The following is a 15,250-nucleotide window of genomic DNA, read 5'->3' as shown; positions in this document are numbered from 1 at the left end:
TGTAGAAATCCCTCTTTATATTGGTGGGTGACGTAAAATCCCCCCTCAGTGCAAATCCCCCCTCACATTCATGGTCAGTGCAAATCCCCCCTCACATAGGTGGTCAGTGTAAATACCCCCTAGCATTGGTGGTCATTGTAAATTTCCTGTTACATGGGTGGTCAGTGAAGAATCCCCCACATGATTCAAAATTTTCCACAGTGTACTGCCTCTTAACTAATCCCATCCCTCCACTACTGCCACTGATCCCATCAACCCCCCAGCATTGCCACGGATCACACCTTGCATTCTCCCCCAGCATTGCCATTGATCCCAGGAGTCCTAGGATACCTAGGAGTTTTCTGTCTATTGATGGACCCCCTCATCTCCCCAGTTAATGGTGTGCAGGCAGTGGGGATATGATGTGCTGTAACCTTTAGCAACCAATCAGTGAGCAGTAATGATGTGCACTAACCTCTTGCAGCCAATTATTGATCGGTAAGGATATGTAGTAACCTCTAGCAACCAATCGGTGTGCAGTAATAATGTGCAGTAACCTCTAGCAACCAATTATTGAGTGGTAAGGATGTCCAGTAACCTCTATCAACCAATCAGTGAGCAGTATTGATGTACAGTAATCTCTAGCAACCAATCAACAAACAGAAGTCATGTGCTGTAACCTCTAGCAAATAATCAGTGAGCCATAATGTGTGCTGTAACCGCTAGAAGCCAGTCAGTGAGTGATAACGATACATTGTAACCTTTGACAACCAATCGCAATTGCTGCCTGATCTGATTCAGTAAACTGGTGTTTTTGTATGTCTCAGAGCAGGTGCAGAACGATCCATGGGGGGGGGGGGCTTCAAGAAAATTTTGCTCAGAGTCCAATCAATATTAAAGACGGCCCTGGCTTTGCATTTGATCCAGAATGAATATTAACTGTTAATTAGTTTATTCCATTTGATAAAATGTGTAAAAAAATATAAATATCACTTCCATGCAATGTAGGAACCATTCTGCAAATAGTTAATATGCATATTAATATCCTATATATCTGCCAAAACATCATACTCTGCTTGTGTATTTGGCTCCCTGCTTTTCAAAGAAGTACACCCTAATTCGATACAAACAACATTTCCAGGCATCCCCTGCAATAAGATTTTTATTTAGTGAGCCACTCTACAAGACTCATCCATTCTAGAGGGAGGCAGACACTGCAGGATTTTCCATTACAACACAGATATTGCTCAGGTTGTTGTAATGAAGGCAGACCTTCCCATTCACAAATCAGTAAGAGAGAGAATATGGTGAAACAAACAGCAATACCTTCAGAACAGAGAAAGTTATGAATCTACAAAATACTTTCCTAAAACGCTTACAACATAAACAGTTCTATGATTACATAACTGTAGTTCTGCACAAGATAGATGTCTACATTTTGGGTTTTCAGCCACAGTTTTTCCTCATCAATAGTCCTTTAGAGTTCATATCTGGTCGAAACAATATGATGAAACATTTTGGCACGAAAATACAAACCACAAGAGCCCAGCTAGAAGATAAGATGGCAAAGATCTCTGTGGCCACAGTATACTTTCCTCGTGAGCTGCCAGAGGCGGGAATGTAGGAAATCCAAACACTGAGGAAAGCCAACATACTAAAGGTAATAAACTTTGCCTCATTGAAGCTGTCAGGTAATCTTCTGGCCAAGAACGCAACAATAAAACTGATGGTGGCTAGTAGACCAAGGTATCCTAACATGAACCAGAATGCTGTAGGAGAACCTTCATTGCAGCTCAAAATAATTACCTCTGACTGAGTGTTAGAGTCATACTCTGGAAAAGGAGGTGAAGAAGAAAGCCAAGTCACACAGATGGATACTTGGATTAGTAAACAAAAGACAATCAGTGAGTAGGATACTCGTACACCAGTGAACTTTCTTAACTGGCTTCCTGGCTTGGTGGCTTTGAAGGCAATGATGACTGTAATAGTTTTGGCTAAAACACAAGAGATACACAATGAAAAGGCTAAACCAAATGTAACCTGGCGGAGAAGACACTTATCTATTTGCGGGTATCCAATAAATGCCAATGAGCAAAGGAAGCAAAGGCACAAAGATATGAGTAGAAGACAGCTTAAAGACCAGTTGTTGGCTCGCACAATTGGTGTGGTCCTATAATGGATGAACAATCCCAAAATTCCAAGTGGGACAACAGAGGAGAATATGGCAATGCTAGCCAAGATAATGCCAAGTGCTTCACTGTAGGAGAGGAACTCAATGGGCCTTGGCAAACATGCACTTTGCTGGAGATTGGGCCACATATCCCAGGGGCAAGGGAGGCAATTAACAGCATCTAGAGAAGAAAGCTAGTATCAGTATTGCAAAAAGCACAGTTTGTGTGTAGAAACCTAAAATAATTAAACATAATCTTATAAAGCACCTGTTTCATTGGAGATTTGTCCCTGAGGACACGGTACGCACTGGAAACAGCAGATGGGCTTTCCAGGAATGGCCACCTTCATAAATCCTGGAGAACAGCTAGAACTGCACTTTGATGTTGGAACCTTAATGAAAATAAATAGAAAATGCATAAAGGAATCAGAAAACAGATCCCCAAAAATGTAGCAGAATCTAAATGCTAACATGTGGGTACACCTTTCCATGAAACATAATTAAAGTGATTCTAAAGACTGAATGTTTTTAACTTTCATGCATTTTAGGAACACTCAGATTAGGTGGTCATTTTAGGAAGAAAGGATGAGCAATGCTGAGTTGAGACTGGTGGCTAAAGATTAGCTCAGGTGTGTTTGCAACTCCAAGTGCCCGTGCCCACCAGGAAGCTGACACTGCCCAGCGCAAATCACAGGTAGTGAGACATTTCCTGATCTGTGCAGCCACGGATTGGGAAATGTCTTGGAGTTGTCTTGGAGTTGGAAACTTGGAGTTGTGAAAACGCCTGAACTCATCCTTACTGGTGGCTAGTGTTCCAATATTTGATTTATTGTTTAGGTTAACCTATATTTTGCAGATGCAGGGCATAGCAACAAGTTCACTTAAAATAGGCCTCCCCAGAAGCACATATGTAAGCTATCAGTTGAGATGTCTTACACAGACATAGCTGTCACATGGAATGATTCACATGCTCCTCTATGGGGCTGGCATTACTTGCACCCTCTGTATGGACAAAACACAGACATATAAGAGGGCTTCTGATTGGCTGACTGTTGGCGCTACATTTCTCAAGCTCCTGCCCCTCTACCTCTTGGATAGGACAACAACCGACTGTTATAGCTAAGTTTCTCAGCCATATTGTACCCACTTCCCTTGGCATACCTGGCCATTAGCCTTTATATTCACAAGAAAGGAATGTTCACACAAAGTTATAGTTTCCGCACTTTACTGTTGCTATTCAAAGATAGAATTGACATGTCACATCACATAGACGTAATATCCAGTGACGCTTGGCACACTTTGCTAATTACATATAGTGGACGGTCTGTAGCACATTGCACCTCATTATTAAGTCATCTTCCATTAATACTCCTCTCTTCTCCTTGGGAGCACCACAGTGTTGGGACCCAACTCTCTGCAGTTACTCTCTCACTTCCCAGGGTCATCAGTACTCACTCAGATGGCTCTGACTTACCCAAAAGTCTTTGTGCATCCAGCTCTTTTGTTCTAGAGACAGGACTTCTACAGCTGAACCTCTTGATTATGTACATCACCCAAGGCCTTATACCCTACACTGGGCCACTGTAGTAATTGACTGTATCTTCATAAGTGTGAAGTGTCTGACTCCCATGCCCGAACACTTAGAGCTCCTCCTATCTTGGCTTTTATATGGGCAATGACTACATCCATGACATCACTACAGTAAGGTCTTGTCCAAAGAGGGGCCTAACACCCACTTACATAATTCCATTATACACACTATCTTTGGACACAATCACCTAGTGGCAGACTAGCTAACTGCACCTGCTTACAGGCATGCTATCTTTCTCTTCGTTCAGAAAATTTCCTTTCAATGCCTGTCCTAAAGGCCTCACAGGAGGCTGAGGCTCTAAGAAGTACTGGGCGGTCATTTGATTGCCATATGGGTAGTACTCTGAAGGAATGCTGCTGGAATGTTGCTTGTGTTATGTGTCTACAGTGATATTTTCCTATACCAGGACATTCAAGACCCCATGCATGTATCCCTTTATGAATGTATTGAGAGGTCAAGGTCACAGCTAGTGCCTTCCCTTGCCACTAACTGTGCTAACAGTGTTCATTGCTGGCAGAACATCGACTCACTGGTTATTGTGACATTACAATAATTAAGGCAATAATACTATAATATCAATTACACTATGGCAAATTCTCTGCTCCAAACTAACAGGTCCATAAGGACTATAGACAGAGACATGGAAAGGATGTCTAAAAGCACGTCAGATTTTTGCACATAGATTTCCGGAAGATGTAATTGGTGTGCGCCCACATGGAATAAGATTGAGCACCCATGGCTGGCCCCAGTGTACCCACAGCTGAAGGGAACAATGGCATTTGGCGCAGTGGGTGTTTTTTGGATCATACTATGGTGTCATTACAGGGGGGCAAGGGGGTGCAATTGTGCTCCCTGGGTTAATTCTTGCTCCCCCATGTGCCCCCCCCATTCCACAGTTTCAATCTCCATGTCTTAGGCATTGCAGCTGCGGTTCTTACTGCCCTGACTGGCTCCTTTCACTGTATCCTGTGTCACTCTGTCACACACGGGTCTGTTGCTGTCTGGGAGCTGCGGGCATTGTGTAGCGGGCAGCTGTCTGTGGGTGGGTTTGTCCTCAGGGTGATGATATCAGCAAAAGCCCAGGAGGTAAAAAAAACTGCAATGCCACTAAGGTCTCTAAGTAGAGGGAAAAGTCATGCAGACTGACAAATACTGGCCTCAGGGGGATCTTGTGCAGATTGACCTGGAGCATAGTGTACTGGGAGCTATTTGATCTGAGGGTATGTACTGAAAGTTAACTGATCTTGGGGGGTGTACTGGTGGATCGACAGTGCAATCACCCCCCACCCTTGGTCAGTCTGTCTCCAGACTAGTTAGCTCCCAGTACAATATCCCCCAGATCAATTAGCTCCCAGTCTCTTTGCTAAAATATTTGCAGATGTCTCTTAGCTGGATTGGGCTGTCTCTTTGCTATATGTGACAGTCTCTTTGCTGGACTGGGCCATCTCTTTGCTCTATGGGGATGTTTCTTTGATGGATTGGGCTGTCTCTTTGCTATAGGGGGATTTATTTTTGTTATATGGTGATGTCTCTTTGCTGGATTGGGCCTTTTCTTTGCTAAATATATGGGGCTGACTCTTTGCTGTATGGGGATGTTCATTTGCCTAAACAAGTTTGTCCTGCCCTTTTATTCAACATGATGAGCAGGGCCCTCTGATTCCTCCTGTATTAAATTGTATTGTAACTGTACTGCCTGCCCTCATGTTGTAAAGTGCTGAGAAAACTGTTGGCGCTATATAAATCCCATATAATAATAATAATAATAATAATAACATGGCAGCAAACAAGTACAGTATAAATGCTGCTGGGATTTGTATAGCAAGTCCATAACATAGAAAAAAAATCTGCTTGTCTAAGCCACTAACAAAACTCAGTTCATGACTAACAGGATACTCCCCAATAGATTCCCTAAAACAAACTTGCAGCACTCATATCTTTTTAGTGTTCTACCAATACTCAGCCTTTTCACTCAGCGGCATCAGGAAAGCGAAAGAGCAAGAGAAAGAGAGAAAGAGAGAGAGAGAAAGAGAAGGAAAGAAAGAAAGCCCTGAGCATAAGCAACTTTGTAGTCCCAAAATCTTACCCGGCCAACCGTATATCTGTTATTTTTGGAACTTTGTAATATCATTTACTTCATACACATTTTGAGCACTTCTTACCTGTTTTTCCTTCTTCTCACAGTCAGTTACCAAAAAAAAAAGGAAAATCACATTATGGTATTACATCATGAGGGTTATTCACTAAAGGCAAATCCACTTTGCACTACAAGTGTACTGAAAGTACACTTGAAAGTAAAGTCACTGTAGATCCGAGGGGGACATGCAAGGAAAATAAAAAAAACAGCATTTTAACTTGCACATGATTGGATAATAAAATCAGCAGAGCTTCCCTTCATTTCAGATCTACCCCTTAGATTTAGAGCGATTGCACTTCCAAAATGCACTTGCAGTGCAGTTGTAGTGCAAAGTGGATTTGCCTTACGTAAATAACCCCCCATGAAACAAGTTCTTAACCATACACATTACATGCTTTACAACTCCACAAGGTGTTTCCACTGACAGCACACCAGTAGGGTAGTCTTTCGCATTGTCATGTATTCCCATGTGGTCTGTGCCAAGCTTGGCAAGACCCACCAGACTGGTATTTGACCAAACTCTGAGTGTTTGTATGACTGTGGTGGTATATTACAAGTCCTTCAAGGGCAGGGATAGATATACACGGGTTGTATTTTGTAAACTATATAGACAGATAAACAATAAATGATACATTTCCTAAAGAAGATGCATCTAGATAGCATGAGTATTTTTTTTTTCATCTTGTGCAATCGTACCATTGTTTTGTTATTAACCCATACAATGCCAGCATGGTCTAGCCGCATGGTGTTCCCATCTGTGGAGCTGGAGTCATATCTTCCTACTATAACTTGCTCCAAAGACCCAGCAGAACTTATCTGCCAGTTCACAATATCATAAAGGGCAGGAGGATCCCCATTGCCATCAAAAAATATGTTTGTCTTGTCTTTAGTCTGAAACCTTGTTCTTTTAATATAATGGAGAAGCTGGAAAAGAACATTAAGAAGAGGGGGATTTAAAGCAAAACAAACAATACATATGATCAATTGACTTTTTGAAAAATACAAATAACGTACTTGCCAAGGGTCAAAAGACAAAATATTTGCGCATTCATTATGAAATGGGCCTTTTCCTGGCTGGCAGTGAAGTAGACTGTGTAAAGCCCATGCAAACGCATAAACTGCAGTGTAGACATTGAAGGTTATTTCAAACTCAACTTTTAGCATTGACTTCCTTAGATTTTCTTCTCCAGTGCAGTCATGTGCTGTTTTGTTACTTGTTCCGTCATCCAAATTCAGATGGTTAGTCCATTTGCAAGAAAAAATGTCCTCCCAAAACTCTATTATAAAAGAATTATTTGGAGCTTTTGAAGGGTGTAAGCTGTAAATATGATCCTTAAATCCTGCAAACTGTCCTCCATGCACAGCAAACCCAAGAGTGCCCATCAAGACATGCTGATACTTTTCTTTAGAAAGAATATTAGAGGTTGACCATGCTTCACTGGCTATCCAGATTTTATCAGTCACATTCTGTCTTGCTAATTCCTCTACAACTGGTAAAAAGTCTGGTTTGGAGGCCCACACTGCCACAACTTTGGCTGTTGACTCCTTGATAACTTTGACAATGTGTGGAGCATTCCCATTGGCCTGGCCGGTCATAATTGTTTCTATGAAAGCTACACATGCACCGGCATTGATAAATTTCTGCTTTACTGTCTGGAGACTTAGTTGACCATAGTCATTATCACTTGCTAGAAAGCCAACCCATGACCAACCAAAATGCAAGATTAAGTTAGCAAGACCTTGAGACTGGAATACATCACTAGGTATAGTGCGAAAGAAAGAAGGAAATATTTTTCTGTTGCTGAGAGTTGGGCTGGTTGAGAAGTAGCTTATCTATGGATTAAAAAAAATGACAGGAACCCTATTAGACATATTGGATAAACAAGGAAACTTTTGTCTGTGGTAATTTGTTTCTTCCTAATGTATGTATGTATAGGATGTAATGTATGTTAAAGAGGATCATGTTTTTTTAAGGCCCAGTAACAAGTATTAAACATCAACACTGTAGGGGAAAAGTTAAAGACACTCATCTTACTCATCTTATAGCTGACCCCAGTGGGCTCGCCTAGACAAGCCACATATAAGAATGAGATGAAGAAGAAAAAGAGAAAGTATACTAATAAATACTGTCTTACTAAATATATGGACTATCTGTTGTCTGCCCTATGAAAATATCTATCTCTCAGATATGTAGTACACTCATCCATGTGGACACAAACCACCACTAATGGAAGAGCCATACATATTTTCATGAAGACAATATTTACTAGTAGACTTTCTCCTTTTCTTGCTCATTTCATTTTTACATGTGGCTAATAGATGACAGGAGAGGCGTACATACCCCCATCTCTTCATACCAGATGGTGTTGGTGAGTAGACCTTGAGTTTACTTATCCTCTAAATACCCTGGAGACTTTATATTGAATGTAAGAGGATATAATAACCCTCATAGTGTCTATATGTGTATATCAAAAGAAGTTTCATCAATTAACTTTGTAGGTGTAAATATTATCACATGGAGATATAACTTTGGTTCACATATGTTGGCATTGACCTCACCCTATAGGGATACTTGTTATGGTCATTGACATACACTTTATGATTTATAATAAAGGTTACGTTTTACCTCTCCCAGAAGAATTGGCCGAAAAACTGTTATCAACCCCTACATCCTGTCTTGTTGTTAGGACATGAAAACAATTGTTTTTCACTCTTCTTATTCTGGAAGTGAGCGTCCAATGGTTTTCCTATACTAGTAACAAGATGGGATGTGTGGATTGTTTATTGCCATTTTTTTAGGGTTTGACTTCTGGAGGGTCCAAATGGTCTACAGGTATGACTATAAAAAGAGTGAACATTTTACAAAGCTGCACAAGTTTTTAATATCTGCTATTGCCTCTTGACTGCATATGTAATTTTCTGGAAAAGGGCAATTAGTCTTTAACTACTTTCCGACCGCCGGCTGTCAAATGACGGCCAGGCGGCGCGGCTCTTGTGGCGGGAGGCCGTCATATGATGTCCTCCCATTTAAACAGGGAATGCGTGCAATCGTACGTGTGCACGTCGTGGCGGCGTGTTCCCAGGAACACTGCTCGTCACCGACGCTGGTAAACAGCCATTGGCCAGCTGTTTACCCACGTGATCGGCTGTGATAGTTTCACAGCCAATCACTAAATGTAAACAAACTGCGGTAACAAGATGTTCCCGGGTTCTCCTCCTCACACACCGATTGCGCGTGAGGAGGAGATTGCGGTAACATCTCGTTACCGCTTACAGTGTACACCAATCACACTGATTTCTCCCCAATAAAGAGGACCTGTGACCACCCATCATAGTACCACTCACTGTACACTCATAGTGTCACTCACAGTCCATCTGAGTACCTGTCACTTTCCATCAGAGTATCCGAGTATCTGTCACAGTCCATCAGAGTACACGAGTACCTGTCACAGCCCATCAGAGTACCCGAGTACCTGTCACAGCCCATCAGAGTACCCAAGTAACTGTCACAGTCCATCAGAGTACCCGAGTACCTGTCACAGCCCATCAGAGTACTCGAGTACCTGTCACAGCCCATCAGAGTACCCGAGTACCTGTCACAGCCCATCAGAGTAACCGAGTACCTGTCACAGCCCATCACAGTACCTGAGTACCTGTCACAGTCCATCAGAGTACCCGAGTACCTGTCACAGCCCATCAGAGTACCCGAGTACCTGTCACAGCCCATCAGAGTACCCGAGTACCTGTCACAGCCCATCAAAGTACCCGAGTACCTGTCACAGCCCATCAGAGTACCCGAGTATCTGTCACAGCTCATCAGAGTACCCGAGTAACTGTCACAGCCCATCACAGTACCCGAGTACCTGTCACAGTCCATCAGAGCACCCGAGTACCTGTCACAGCCCATCAGAGTACCAGAGTACCTGTCACAGCCCATCAAAGTACCCGAGTACCTGTCACAGCCCATCAGAGTATCCGAGTACCTGTCACAGCCCATTAGAGTACCCGAGTACCTGTCACAGCCCATCAGAGTACCCGAGTACCTGTCACAGCCCATAAAAGTACCTGAGTACCTGTCACAGCCCATCAGAGTACCCAAGTACCTGTCACAGCTCATCAGAGTACCCGAGTACCTGTCACAGCCCATCTGAGTACCCGAGTACCTGTCCTAGTCCATCTGAGTACCCCGAGTACTTGTCCCAGTCCATCGGAGTACCCGAGTACCTATCACAGCCCATCAGAGTACCCGAGTACCTGTCACAGCCCATCAGAGTACCCGAGTACCTGTCACAGCCCATAAAAGTACCTGAGTACCTGTCACAGCCCATCAGAGTACCCAAGTACCTGTCACAGCTCATCAGAGTACCCGAGTACCTGTCACAGCCCATCTGAGTACCCGAGTACCTGTCCTAGTCCATCTGAGTACCCCGAGTACTTGTCCCAGTCCATCGGAGTACCCGAGTACCTGTCACAGCCCATCAGAGTATCCGAGTACCTATCACAGCCCATCAGAGTACCCGAGTACCTGTCGCAGCCCATCAGAGTACCCGAGTACTTGTCCCAGTCCATCGGAGTACCCTCGTACCTGTCACAGCCCATCAGAGTACCCGAGTACCTATCACAGCCCATCAGAGTACCCTCGTACCTGTCGCAGCCCATCAAAGTACCAGAGTACCTGTCACAGCCCATCACAGTACCCAAGTACCTGCCGCAGTCCATCTGAGTACCCGAGTACCTGTCACAGCCCATCAAAGTACCCAAGTACCTGTCACAGCCCATCAGAGTACCCGAGTACCTATCACAGCCCATCAGAGTAACCGAGTACCTGTCCCAGTCCATCTGAGTACCCGAGTACCTGTCCCAGTCCATCTGAGTACTCGAGTACCTGTCACAGTTGGACTGAGCCCCTTTCAAAGTCTATATGAGTACCTGAATACCTGTCACAGTTCATCTGAGTACCTGAGTACCTGTCACAGTTCATCTGAGTACCTGAGTACCTGTCACAGTCCATATGAGCACCTGAGTACCTATCACCGCCCTTCAGAGTACCCAAATACCAGTCACCAGGCCTTTAGAGAGCCTGTCACAAGGCCATCAGAGTCCCTGAGTACCTGTCACCAGGCCATCAGAGTACCCGAGTACCGGTCACCAGGCCATCAGAGTACTCAAGTACTTGTCACCAGGCCATCAGAGTACTCCAGTACCTGTCACCAGCCCATCAGAGTACTCAAGTACCTGTCACCAGCCCATCAGAGTACCAGAGTACCTGTCTGCAGCCCACCAGAGTACCCGAGTAGATATTTGCAGCCCATGCCTCATAGAATATACGTTGGGGTGTTTGCTTTCCAAAATTGGGTCATTTTGGGGGTAATTCCATTGTCCTGGTGCTCCAGGACCTTCAAAAATGCGATGGGTAGGATTGAAATGAGATGTGTCATTTATGCTCCTAGAACGCCTGAAGGTACTACTTCAATGTTCGGCCTCTCTAAGTGACCAGGCTGTGTAAAAGTCCTAAACATGTAGTATCGCCATACTCAGGAGGAGTAGCAGAATGTGTTTTGGGGTGTAATTTTTGCTATATACATGCTATGTGTTAGAAATATCTTATAAATTTACAACTTTGTGTAAAAAAAATGCTTTTAATTTTTTTCCACATTTTCCAAAAACCTCTGGAAAAAAATGAACCGTTCAAAAGACTCATCATGCCTCACAGATTATACGTTGGGGTGTTTGCTTTCCAAAATGGGATCATTTTATGGGCAATTACATTGTCCTAGTACTCCAGGGCCTTCAAAATTGTAATAGGTGGCTGTGAAATGAGATGTGTCATTTTTACGTGTAGAATGCCTGAAGGTACTACTTCAATTTTGGTCCTCTGTATGTGGCCAGGCTTTGTAAAAGTCTCACACATGTGGTATCGCCATACTCAGGAAGAGTAGCAGAATGTATTTTGGGGTGTAATTTGTTGTATGCATATGCTGTGTGTGAGAAATAACCTGATAATATGACAATTTTCTAAAAAAAATTAATAATAATAAAAAAAAAATCTTAATATTGTAAAGAATTGTGGGAAAAAAATGACAACTTAAAAAAACTCACCATGCTACTTACTTAATACCTTGGAATGTCTACTTTCTAAAAAGGGGTCATTTGGGGGGTATTTGTACTTTCCTGACTTGTTAGTGTCTCAAGAAATGAGATACACCTGATGTACTGAAGGCCTGATCAGATGTGATCAATTTTCAATGATTGGCACCATAGTTTGTAGACTCTATAAATTTCACAAATACGAAATAATATACACTAATGTGGGTTATTTTTACCAAAGATATGTAGCAGTATAAATTTTGGCCAAAATTTATGAAGAAAATTACTAATTAGCAACATTTTTTGACAGAAACAAAGAAAAAGGCATTTTTTTCACAAAATGTACGTATTTTTCTATTTATAGCACAAAAAATAAAAAACCCACTAGTGATTAAATACCACTAAAAGAAAGCTCTATTTGTGTGGAAAAAAGGACGCAAGTTTCATATGGGTACAGTGTTGCATGACTGAGTAATTGTCATTCAAACTGTGAGAGCGCTGAAAGCTGAAAATTGGTCTGGTCAGGAAGGGGGTGTAAGTGCACTGTATTGAGGTGGTTAAATAAAAACATGTATTAAAATGTATTTAACGGTAAAACTTTTTTTTTTGTCTTAGAGTGATGAGAGGTTAGAATTAGTTTGATCTTTTTCCTACTGTCTGTCTTACTGCATGAGAGATCTACTTTTTTCTCATTGTCCTAGTAACAATTGTCACCGGGACTTGAAAGTGAGGGTACTATCCGCCGGTCCTATTCAGATATTAGTGCACTGCTTGCATTAAAAGAATATATTTAATAATGTATTAATGAATACATGTGTAGCTTTTATATCTGCCCAGAGTTCAGCTTTAAGAAAAGAATTATTTTGTACCTGTGGATATCTATAAAGACCTAAAATGTGTGCCATTAGAGCGGAGCGTGTAGATGCAGCATCACCAACAATACCAGCAAAAATGCCTGATCGTTCACACTGAAAATTTGGAATGCTTTCTTTTCCTCCGGATAACATCCACAAAGTTCCTTCTACTGCCCGTCTGAGTACAGTACAAGTGTCGAAGATCTGGTAGCCCAGAGTGATATTGGGAAGAAGGTCTGGATCCTTGTTAATCTCCTCTATGGCGTACATCATGGCTAGCATTTTCTGGTAATTGTCAAGGTCAAGGCTAGTGAAATGAATACAAATAATTATGCTATTTATATATTTCATAAAGCATACAAAAAAAAAAGGTTAGTTAGTCAATGTCCAGCTTCTTCCAACCTATGCACATCCATGATTTCAGTGTACCATTTCAGAAAATGCGACTATCATATACAATGCATGGGATAGTGAGAATTTTTGCAAACAGATTATTTTTTCCAGTCTTTCCAGTCCTTAATGCACTTGCATAATAAATGTTTTACATTGACTAGTTGTTTTCAAAGGGTAGTTCACCTTTTAAAATAACATTTACAACACAGTCAAGTGTCACCAGTAGGTTACAAATCATGGTGTAGAGCAGTAAAGTTGAACTTTGTTTAAATTACATACCTATAGGCCAAGTGTACCCTCCGCAAATCCTGACCAAAAAAATAGTATTCAGAGCATTTTAAGCTGTTCTTCATATGAGCTAGGATGGATGTTATGTTCAGCACGTCATCCTCACAGGACGTTATGTTGAGCTCCATCATCAAGGAGGATGAAATTAGCACTTCCCCTCATCTACAAATCTGCACATAGACAGTATTGGGAAGAAGGTTTGGATTCTTGCTTATATGTAGGATGGTATGGATCGCTCTGGGTGCTACTTTAAATTTTATTTTAATGGTGAGCTAACCCTTTAACACTAAAGCTAGGCATGATATGGTACAAATGAGGTGCATTTTCTTATGTTGCTTCTAGGGATGAGCTCAGTCATGTTCAGATCATAGTCCAAGCCCACCTGAGCTATCCCTTCAGGATGCTGTAAATGTACTTGGCCAATCATAAGTGGATATATTTAACTAAAAGGAGAAACATGTTCCACTAGTGGTGTCATATTTATTGTATTTTTTCTATGTTTCACACAGCAGACATTTTCTTAGTTATAAAAGTTACATAGACTTACAGCTTGCATTTCAAGTCCTCTGGCTTGCTGGTAAATGTGTTTACAGTGTAGCTTCTGTCCACATGAACTGGGAAAGTTCCTCCAATCACCAGATCTCCTGGCTGCCTCAGGTACCCATTGATAGGAACAACTGGCAGGTGGCAACCATACATGGACTCCAGACAGTCCAACACATCCACAAGAACTATATAAAACACCCAAGACTTACTAAACAGCCGGCGCATAGTACTGCACAACCCGGTCATGAGATTGTAGCTGAAAAACATTTCTACTCTGTAGGCCATGTAGGTGACTTTTCAAAATTAGAATGTTATACCTTTGTTACCTACTAGTAATGTACACAAAAGAAGACCATCATATTTCTTTTCTACCATGAAGCTCCAGATACTATATCCTTCTAGGGACCCATTATTTATAAGTGTAGTCCTTTAGTGCAAATCAAAGACCTCTACATTTTGGAGAAGACCATCTTTAGTTAAAATTGTACATAGGCCTTAAGATATCAGTGTTGCACACAACACAAGGCCTTCTTCATTCTATTAGTGTTACTCTCAAGGCAACACCTTCTTTATTCTGTGTGTGTCTTGGAAAAGAGGAGTTGTTTTTTGTTTTTCCAGTGTAACATGCAAGAGATGCCTTCCCAGTTCCACCAATATTACATGCAAGAGAAAATCTTAATCATTATATTGGCATTATATACAAGTGACCTTCTGTATAAAGAATAATTGACTATATAACAAAAGAAGGAATTGAGTGTTGCAACGTTTTGATCTTTGTCGGTCTCAAAGGTGAAGATCATCTTACGTTATTCATTGTGAGCAAAAATAAGAAAGCTGGGGTGAAGACAAACAAAGAAATGGACAACCAGACTTTTCAAGGATAACAGACTTTCATGTATGTGATGTGAGTTGTCTGTCCTTAGAGAAGCTTTAAAGTTTAAATGGTGGTCTATGGAAATCGCCTGTGTGAAGACGCTGATAGTAATTTTGATTTATGGAGAAATTGGCTTTGGGAGGGTGGAGAGCACCAGTGACACCGAAAATGAGGCACTTTTGTCTCTTGCTTTTTCAGATGCCAACAGCTATCAGGCAAGACTTCATTACAAGTAGATATCACATACACAATCACTTGCATGTCAGTACCACAGCAAAGCGTAGCTGACAGGTATTTTATACACTTCAGGTAATTAGACTGAAGGGAATATAAG

At 41.8% G+C, this 15,250-nt stretch overlaps 1 protein-coding gene across 1 annotated transcript; it reads right to left on the bottom strand.

Moving 5' to 3' along the window:
* Positions 1-977: 977 nt before the first annotated feature.
* On the bottom strand, positions 978-14,327 carry LOC143962348 (extracellular calcium-sensing receptor-like). Its single transcript, XM_077471644.1, has 6 exons — positions 14,044-14,327; positions 12,831-13,122; positions 6,889-7,707; positions 6,571-6,798; positions 2,418-2,541; positions 978-2,330 (listed from the first exon to the last, which is right to left on the bottom strand). The coding sequence occupies exons 1-6, from the start codon at positions 14,325-14,327 to the stop codon at positions 1,426-1,428; spliced, it is 2,652 nt and encodes an 883-aa protein (XP_077327770.1). The 3' UTR covers positions 978-1,425.
* Between the last annotated feature and the right edge of the window lie 923 nt (positions 14,328-15,250).

The sequence above is a fragment of the Lithobates pipiens genome, unplaced genomic scaffold (assembly GCF_037356315.1).
Source record: "Lithobates pipiens isolate NorthernLeopardFrog02 unplaced genomic scaffold, aLitPip1_a1.2 Scaffold_8, whole genome shotgun sequence".
In the NCBI taxonomy this organism is placed as follows: domain Eukaryota; kingdom Metazoa; phylum Chordata; class Amphibia; order Anura; family Ranidae; genus Lithobates; species Lithobates pipiens.
Note: the sequence above shows the minus strand (reverse complement) of the source record. Positions and strands in the feature narration are given on the sequence as shown.

Bases quoted from the DNA above. Each gene is read 5' to 3' on its own strand.
- LOC143962348 (XM_077471644.1), bottom strand. From the start codon at position 14,327: ATGGCCTACAGAGTAGAAATGTTTTTCAGCTACAATCTCATGACCGGG. The intron at 7,708-12,830 runs GTACAAAATAAT...TTTAATCCATAG, and splicing joins GTCTTTATAGATATCCACAG to ATAAGCTACTTCTCAACCAG. The intron at 2,542-6,570 runs GTACGATTGCAC...ATTTTCATTAAG, and splicing joins GGGTTAATAACAAAACAATG to GTTCCAACATCAAAGTGCAG.